Source organism: Loa loa (genome assembly GCF_000183805.2).
Source record: "Loa loa unplaced genomic scaffold supercont3.137, whole genome shotgun sequence".
In the NCBI taxonomy this organism is placed as follows: Eukaryota; Metazoa; Nematoda; class Chromadorea; order Rhabditida; family Onchocercidae; genus Loa; species Loa loa.
In genome coordinates this window covers 140,719-150,397 of record NW_018108317.1, presented here as the reverse complement: position 1 = coordinate 150,397, position 9,679 = coordinate 140,719, and the positions used below count along the sequence as shown (strand labels likewise).

Below are 9,679 nucleotides of genomic sequence, written 5' to 3'. Positions count from 1 at the left end.
ATAATAATAATAATAATAATAATAATAATAATAATAATAATAATAATAATAATAATAATAATAATAATAATAATAATAATAATAATAATAATAATAATAATAATAATAATAATAATAATAATAATAATAATAATAATAATAATAATAATAATAATAATAATAATAATAATAATAATAATAATAATAATAATAATAATAATAATAATAATAATAATAATAATAATAATAATAATAATAATAATAATAATAATAATAATAATAATAATAATAATAATAATAATAATAATAATAATAATAACAAATAATAATAATAATAAATAATAAATGATCAGAATAGTTGTTTAATTGGAAAAATCAGTCGAAATGATTTTCGGCAATTACAGTTGCATATGGCTTAATCAGTTATCAAAAATCATTTCCCAAGAAGTTATGCTAATGATATAATTCTCCTAGCAATCTTTATTCTCTTCACAAAAACGATTATCATTTTTATTTTTGAAAAGTATTCTATCCTTATTTATTTAATGATACCTGGCCTAGTTTATTTTTCTCATCGCTTGCTTAGTTCGAGGATTATTTTCGCTATTTTCTCCTTTCTTTACTTACTTTACTATCCTTAAACAATTATTCTTAATAAAGAATCACAATAATTCAATATATATTGTCATTGGGCTGAACTTCATCTATGCTAGCAAAAATGCAAAAATCTTACATTATACATTATATCTCAATAATACATTAATTCGGTAATAATAAATTAAGCCTATAATACTTTTAGTTAATTGAAGGTAGGTAGATAGGTAAGTAAACAACTTAAATGCCTACCAGTGTCTTGTAGGATGTGATATTACCTTGTAAACGAAGTAAGACTAATGGTTGTATGTGAGATCAAAATTTTAATATCAGATAACCTAAAATAGATGCATACAATTCATCATTCATGCAAATTTAAATTATCCGTTACATTTTAAAAATTTAAGTTCATCATTTATTTAAATATTTAAGTATGACAAAAAATTTTAAGATTCCTTAAAGTACATTTTATGGAAATAAAAAAAAAAGTGAAAATAATAACCTCGTGGTTTACCGGTTGTAGTATCAACACTAAGCATGGCATCTCTTAAAATGGTTAGTGATATCCAATGAGGTGGATATTTGAATCGAGCAATATCCATGATAAGAACCTGATCACTTTCTTCATGATAAGCACCTAACGGTGAGAAATGACCTCAAATTACTGATCATATCATCTGATAGTTGATCGTATAAAAATGATAAATAAATATTCGTTCACAAGAGAAAAGATCAGTTATGCAAATACCTGTACCAGTTTGACCCAATACTTGACGATTATAATTAACCACAAGGATGGTATCGTCAACTGTCATAGATCGTTTTATATTTTCCCGGAAGATACTCAGGAATTCTGAAGACAATAATTTGAAAGAATTATTACTAAAATTAATGTAAAACCATATGAAATGGTATCAGAGAGTACCACTCTTTCTTGAAATATTAATGTTAAAACTAACCTTTGACATTTTAATTTCATTTGATAATTATGGTATTAACATTGAAATGCTATATCCTTCAAGATTTTTAACCTCTAAAATAAAAAAAAAATTAAAAAAACCTGATTTTGATTCGGCGTACTTTAATTCGGTGGAAAGTTTGTTGCATTCCGCTAAACATGCGAATTGTGATAATGTTATTCCAGTTTTCTTGATGACATCAAGTGGTATACAACAATCAAGCATACTTTCATGATAGAAACGCCATGGTGACTTCCATACTCGACCTGGATCCACTTCCAATGCATTTAGTACCATTACTAAACAATGCACTTTGATCTTTTGTGACATAGGGCAACCATGAAATATTTCCATTTTCAAAATTCCGCTAGTTATAAAAAAAAATTTTTCAGTAAAAAACTCTAGTCATCTTTTTTTTTGAGCAAACAATATTTGTTAATTTCTTGAAGATCAATAAAATGACTTCCTAATAATTCAACTATTGAAAAGTTTCGATCTAAATTAAGATGATACCAACAAATTTTGCAATTAAAATGCTTTTTAATGTTTTTTTTTTTTGTTTTTAAAAAGCAGACCAGAATATTTACCCAAAGTAGAAAGGCCACAGTATGATGGTTCGCCTTGAGTCAAAAAATGTGACGCTAATCGGAAGTAAATGTTAGCATGTCCTAAAATACATCAAACTTTGACATAGTAATCAGAATTAATAATGAGATAGGAATCAAAAAGAAGGATATTATTAGATAAGGATAAGGTTAGATACGGATATTGAAATAAATCTGTAATCATTTTAAACGGAATTCATTATATTTTAGTGATTGCGATTGAATGCATTGAATTAATAAATTAATGAAATGCATTAAATTATTCAAATTGTGAATGTAACTGAAATTAACAATCAACTGAATTAAATAATGATTAATCATTATAATCTACAATAAAGCGAAATAGAAAAGAAGGAAAAGAAACTATTGGAAATTGATAAAGCACAAAAATGAAAAAACGATTACAATGCTAGGGGGAATTTTAACAGAAAAAGACTTTGGTAAAATGAAAAAATGAAAAAAAAAAAGGAAATTCTTTAACTAAAATTTTTTTTTTCTATGGAATGGAATAGTTTTCCATAAATATTACGTCAATACTTTTAAAAATTCCATTCTTTCTTTTAAAAATTCCATTCATTCCATTCTTTTAATTATAAAAAGTTAAAAGTCTTTTTTTAAATTTTAAAACATATTATTGCTTGATTTGAAAATAAAGTTAAAATTTTCATTTACAACTAGATGAATAGCTGTGTTAAAATTTCAAACCTTTAACAAGACTTTCGATGAAAAGTTTCTTGCCTTCAGGTGAGGCAAAATTAATACAAGATGATGGTAATTTTCGACGATAGAAATTTTGAGTTGATGTTGAACGATGTTGCATATATCCCATGCTGATAATAAATTGATGATAATGTTATTATCAATGATTAAAGCAGTAAATTGTTAAAAATTGATAAAGACATCAAATCGTTGTGATAATGGAAAAAAATTTGCACATTGCAACAATCATTATCAATTTAACTTTGTATGTGATCATTGTTATTTGTTAGTTTACAAATTAAAATCAATCATTAAATAATCATCATTTAGAATCATCTTTGAATGTCTATTCCTCAATTTCAAATTCGGAATATAATTCTGTCACAATTAAGCAAATGGGCATGAATCACCGTTGCTTATTTATCGTTAATTTTTTAAAATACCAAAATATGATGATTGAAAATATTCAGTTCCTTATTTTAATATATGTGTAATTTATGATAAATTTTACGAGCAGATAGATGACTTAGATTTAAATGTAAGCAAACCTAGATTTAATCAATCAAAATTTACAGTAAGCACATTCTATTCGATTAATTATTGCTAATCACTAATCACTAACCACTTTTCTGATAAAAGAGGGAATTCTTTTCCCTCCGATATTGAAATACTGTGTTATGAAAATTTAAAAATTCAGATAATTTAACTGTAATGAATTCGGACAAAATCAAACATAAATTTCATTACTTTCTATTACAAATATCTTATTTTTTGATGGTATCGAACTTTGAAATTTTCGAATTTTCATTTAAATATATTAAAAGTTAGTATACATACCAAGAAGAGAATAATAATAAAGATGATCTTTGTTCAGGTAATATCAAATTAATCCAACTGAAATGTGAGAATGTCGGATTGACAGGATAGAAATATGGGAACATTAAATTTACATCATCAAAATGTAACAATTTTGGGAGATATTTCCTGATAATCTCTGGGAGAAAATGGTACAATCGCATAATGAAACATTGGCCAAATTGAATTGTTGCTATTATATTGCAAGAGCAATTAAGGAACCGGTTTTGCTTTTTAAGATACTTCTAATTCGATCTAAAAAGTAACCTAAAAATTGAGTTACCTGAATGAGTCACCACTTTATAACGTTAATTTTATTAAGTGATTGTTATTTTAGTAGACAATATTTAAGCTGATCATATTTTTTAGTCATTCTAAGGCATGTTCTTAGAAAATATCATTACCAGTGACGATCACTTACAATCACCTATTATTATCACTTAATAATAACTATTTCTAACAATGGTGATACGGAAGATTGGTGATGATAACTTATGATTGATATAATAATGTTAGAAGATTGTAATCATGAATAATATTCATGAATCCTGAATCACTGGAAAAGAAATCGTTTGAAGTAATGATAATAACTTTTCCCAATGATGTTTAAAAATGAAATAATGAATATAAGAAATTACAAATTAAACAATTAATAACTTTTGAATAATAATTACAATAATGGGCCATAAATACATTCATTGTCATAGTCATAGCAAATGGTATGACTGTGACAATTATGGCACCGCAGCGACAACAATCATCCATAGAGCAGGCACTATTTAGAATTCAGTCAGATGATTTTAGTGCGAAATTTCTGGAGTTGAATTGGATGAGGGATAATGTATAATGTGTTGGCACAGAAATACGAGAGAGACAATTTGAAGCAATTTTATTATAAGCACTTATATTTACCTGCATACAATTTCAAATTTATAAGGCACAGAAATAATACTTCACAATTATATTCTCTGCGCCATATATTGGGATCAACGAAAAAAAAAATGACAAAATAATAATATCGTAGACGAAAAACGAAGCATATATCAAGTACCCCAAACAATTCTAAATGGATGAGTCACTAATCGGATCCGGAAAAGTATTGAAACCCTGCAAACGAAGATCAACACATGACTCAGTTCTAAATTTGTAAAATTAGGAAACAAAGCGAGGAAAAATTTTAAAAAATTAAAATCATAAAAATACAACTCTAACAATAAATTCCTCCCTATCTTACTCAGCAGATAACATACAAATACCAAAAGAAACAATAGATTGGAAATCTCAAGAACGTTTAAACAATCACAAGTTAGTTACAAAGATCCCAAATAGAATTTCCCAAATAAAAACATTTCAAAATTTTTTTCCTGCTCAAATATTTTCCTAGATATTACGAAAAGTAATGAAGTTACATCGTTAAATATTCACCATTCCACTCCTTCGGGGACGAAAAAGTGAATTTTTCTCCCCAAATTAAAATTTACCCTTTTAGGTTTTCAACAAAACAAATAAACAATCATTATATGAGATACACTGCTAATTATATAAACAATCGATCAGCACTGCAAAAATAAGAAATAAAATGTACAGATAAAGTTGTAGCACTTGTTCTCAGGAGAAATTCACAGAAATAATGAGTGTGGAAGATGAGGAAAGAAAGGAAATTGAAACATTTACAATAACTTGTTTAGCTTGACCAAACTGCAACAGTAACTTTAATCGGAATGTGAATAATAACTGCGCAACCAAGCCACTGCTTCTATCTGTTCACTAACTTCCACTAGAAAGACTACAATGGTATGTGCAATTATGAACCTCAATAATCCTAACTAACTAATCGACAAAAACAAAGTACTCCTCCAGAGGTGAAGACATCGGCTTCTCGTCATATAATCGCACATCGGTAGACAACTTCTCGAATTCAAGGTCAGCAGTATCCATTTTTTCCGAAGCTTTCTCCGTTAACCCTGATTCCTTTACAGCCATGCTTGATACGTCTAATGAGTCAACTTTCTGCTCACCAATTCTTCCGTCACTCGATACCTTACTCGAAACTTTTGCTGTTAGCTTCTCCGCCTTTACTGTCTCAGTGTTACTGAACGACATTTCCATTCGTTGCTGTTCTAACTTCTTTGCAGCGTCATGAACCTGAATTTATTTCACGCATATCACCTGAGAAAGCTGTAGAAACAATGGCCTAATCACCCATGCCAGTGAGTTTCTTTTGATTTTCTATACGGCAAATTATCGTTAATTTTATCTAAAATATTGTATTAATAAGTGATTTTTAATGTTTTCCAACGAATAACTACATGAAAATTCTTAGACAAGATACCCTAAAAGATATTGCTACTTATTCCACAAAAAACCTGTACCTTCTAATATATTAAAAAAATCTCTCATAATAAATTTTTTTGATTTTTAAAAATTCTTCTTGATTCCCAAGAAAATTTTTGAATCCTCCTTTTTCTCGAAACTCCTAAATTTCATAAATTTCAATTTCAAAAATAACCATTTAAAAATCAGAACAAAAGCAGAGAAGCCAATGAAATTTAACCGCTACAACCTGATGAAGATAATACGGCCCGCCATAATTAATCAACCAATTGTAGGCATATTTCGGTATATTACTTTCAGGATTGTCGTAGTATGAAAGAACATAATCGAATCCTTTGCGATCAAAAGTTTTGTGTGCCCGAACTACCATTATTGATCGATAAGTCTCGACACGTACATATTTCTTTTCACACCGTGGAATAATATTAGCACTGTCTGCTACTGCACAATTTGCTATCACAATACAGTGATCCTTCTCATCAACGTATCTGAATATTCAACACGTTATCGTTTTTGCAAAATGGTATGGTTTTTGCAATAATGCTTCTAACTCAAGATAAGTACAGCGTTGAAATATCCTATATAAAAATTATTTATATATACTTCACTGACGTACTAGAAATTTCGGTGAAGTTCAATCATTTCCAGACAAAAGGAAATTTATACAGCATTCTTTTCTCTCTTTTCATTATCAAAAATCAAATTCCAAATCCAATTTTTATCCATACCTCCGTCTTACAAATACATATTCACGGGGGTACATTGGATAAGGAAATTTAGCAACCCAGTGGATAAGTTCTGAATCGGTATCATCATCTTTCCGAACTAGCTCTAATTTTTCAACATTTGTATCCCACTTCTTTCGGAAAATTAAATCCATTTGAGCATCCACAAAATCACTGGCTGTTATGTCACTGAAATCAGTCACGATTATACAATTTTCCTGAGTAACTTACAAACTTGAAATCTGCATTTCAGAAGAGATGTTTTCAATAGCGATATTTCCTGACAAAACAAAAAAAAAGTGTGAAACTTATATAGCGTTCTTCTCTCCTTCCTACAAAAGTGAAATTTCGAAAGTTTTGGTTATTTCACAAATTTCAAATCCAGTTTTCATTCATACTTCCGTCTCATAAATACAAATTCAATCTCAGAGTGTTGTTTTCGTAAACTTAGCAACCGTATTGCAAAATTAAACTTCAAAAATAGTCTACGGTTGTATATAGTGTAACAGTTCCAACTGAAAATAATCCAGCACGAAACACAGTCTATCTTCGCCACTATTATTCAAATTATCAGAGAGTAAATAACTGGTTAAACTTTTGGTAACACAAGTAGGTTGAGAGCACTGCGGATGATTTCTAACTTAAACCAAGAAGAGCCAGTATTTTGCAATAATGATTATGAGCAAATAACACAATATTAAAACGTCTAAATTAGTAAAGCCATTTGACCATTCCGTGCAGTCGCATATATGCATGGAGGATACGGTTGTAAATCAACACTACCCCTCCACTATTAAAACTGAATTCATCACTTGGTTTAGCTTATGATGATTAAAACCATTTATCTTCAAGGATTAATGAATGGCAAAATTTTTCAGTTAAAATAACCTATGCTTCATCAAGCTGCTCACAATTTGATCTGATATCTAAGTCAAATTTTGAACGAATATGTAAGAAAAAATCATTAATTATAGTTATTCAAACACTGAATCATTTAGTGGTCGTAGAAACACCTACTCGTATGAACCTGAGCAACGAAATTCATATAAACCGGTATCAGCATGTAACCTTCGCAATACTTTCGAATTTCCTTCATTGCGCACTACCTGAAAGAAAAATTTTGCTTCTATTACATGAAATTCATTTTCATTTCTTGACAATGTAGAGAAACAAAAAAGATAACTGTCGAGACACCAAAGAAAAGATAAGAAATGCAAAGCGACCAGATTTTGCGACGAAGTAAAAACAAAAAGTGAGATCCTTTAGATGAAAATATTTACAACTCCGAGATAAAAGTAGAACCAATAAAGAGAAAACAAAAAATCGAATCTATGAGGAAGACTGAAAAAAAAGACGCAAAGGGCCACCAACTTCCCAATCATCGCAGTCATTGTCGGTACTCGTTTTTGCTTCTGTCATTATCACTTCATCTGAGATTCCATTTTGCCGAAAAGAAAAGCTGGCCGCTGTAACAGCCATCAGAAATTGCGGCCGCCATTGAAACCTACAAAACAATAAATGAAATCTATTCTTCTCCATGATAAAATTTATAAGAAGTGAAACAAGTACCAGTTCTTAAATTTGTTATGAAAGAATACTTAGAAGCAGCAATTCCATCCAGAATATCAAACAAAAACTGTATATCTTTCTTTCAATTCTTAAAAGCATGTTATTTCATGAGAATATATTTGATTTCCTTTTTTGAGCATTAAAAAGCGGAACTGTTCTGGTAACTCTTATTGCTGATAGACAAGACATTATATAGTTAGCTGTAGGCTCTATAATGCTTAAAAAAAAGAAAAAGAAACTACCATCGTCGCCATCGCTTTTCATATCCGGTCCAAAGGTTCCATTTGCATAGCTGCATCTTTCTAATCCCTTCAAAAAATAAATGTAATAGCCGATTTCGGATTGCCTGTGATGATGAGCCCATCTGGAACATTAGCTATTGTATTTCAAGGTTTTTAGCTCCAATTATTGTCTTTGTCAATATTCCAAATGAAAGTTTGAGAAATCTGAAAATTGAACGAGAAAGGAAAAAGAATGAATTTAAAATCAGCAAGCAAAAGAAATAAAACCAACTAAATTATACGAAATTATCTTTTTTATTATCCATTGTTTCTAACTTTCATATTTAATGAAATACAAAAGTTAAATTAAATTTAAAGAAATGTGAAATAAATCAAATGTGTTTAGCATTCCCTTGTTAATTAGATGTACGCATTATTTCGTTCTAATTATTAACCTATGAATTCATCCATTTACTATCCATTGCTAAAATAAGGGGAGGTATAGGGAATATGAAAGTGGAAACCGTTTCATATGGATTCATATGAAGTGTTTTTGTTTTTTCCTTCATGATCATTATCATTCCTCATGGAGTTATGAGTTACCCACCAGTTATCGTCAAAATACCAAGTGATAAGATGATAAGATTAGCTTTCCAAACCGATATAAAACCATATATAGTATTCGAAACAGCACTAAGAATGGTAAGCTATTATATACAAAAGGTAGGCAATACATATTTATATAATCCATCGTCATATAACTTAATAACAAATGGGAGAAGGGTGACATGAAACAAAGATAAATTAATAATAGCTTGGAGTCTAATCTAACTACTTTCTTCCCAGAAAAAGTTAGTTTTATTTATGAAATAAAATATAATTAGTCCTTTATTTTATGCTAATATTAACATTTAATAGAAAATTTCGAAAGTTTTTAGAGATAAAAAAAATTCCTTAAAAGGAAAGAAACTATCAATAATAGAACGTGAGAGCATTTTATAGTTTCGAGATAACTAACCATATTTACTGGATATTAATCCAAATTCTCCCGATAATAAATGGTACCAATAACATCTAAAATATTTATTTCCCAAAATACGATGAAACAAGCAAAGTGATAAGCATGGCAATACATAAAA

General features: G+C 28.8%; 2 protein-coding genes across 2 annotated transcripts; both read right to left on the bottom strand.

The window, feature by feature from the left end:
• Window positions 1-888: 888 nt before the first annotated feature.
• Window positions 889-2,966, bottom strand: LOAG_03454 (PCS-1 protein; the record flags this gene model as incomplete). The annotated part of the gene is made up of 6 exons (XM_003138991.1): window positions 889-911; window positions 1,076-1,228; window positions 1,322-1,426; window positions 1,634-1,831; window positions 2,120-2,200; window positions 2,843-2,966. 6 exons carry the CDS (start codon window positions 2,964-2,966, stop codon window positions 889-891), a joined length of 684 nt encoding a protein of 227 aa, XP_003139039.1.
• A 2,313-nt stretch (window positions 2,967-5,279) lies between these two features.
• On the bottom strand, window positions 5,280-8,690 carry LOAG_03453 (hypothetical protein). Its single transcript, XM_003138990.2, has 6 exons — window positions 8,562-8,690; window positions 8,122-8,254; window positions 7,768-7,856; window positions 6,754-6,939; window positions 6,255-6,513; window positions 5,280-5,836 (listed from the first exon to the last, which is right to left on the bottom strand). The coding sequence occupies exons 1-6, from the start codon at window positions 8,681-8,683 to the stop codon at window positions 5,522-5,524; spliced, it is 1,104 nt and encodes a 367-aa protein (XP_003139038.1). The 5' UTR covers window positions 8,684-8,690; the 3' UTR covers window positions 5,280-5,521.
• Window positions 8,691-9,679: the final 989 nt, after the last annotated feature.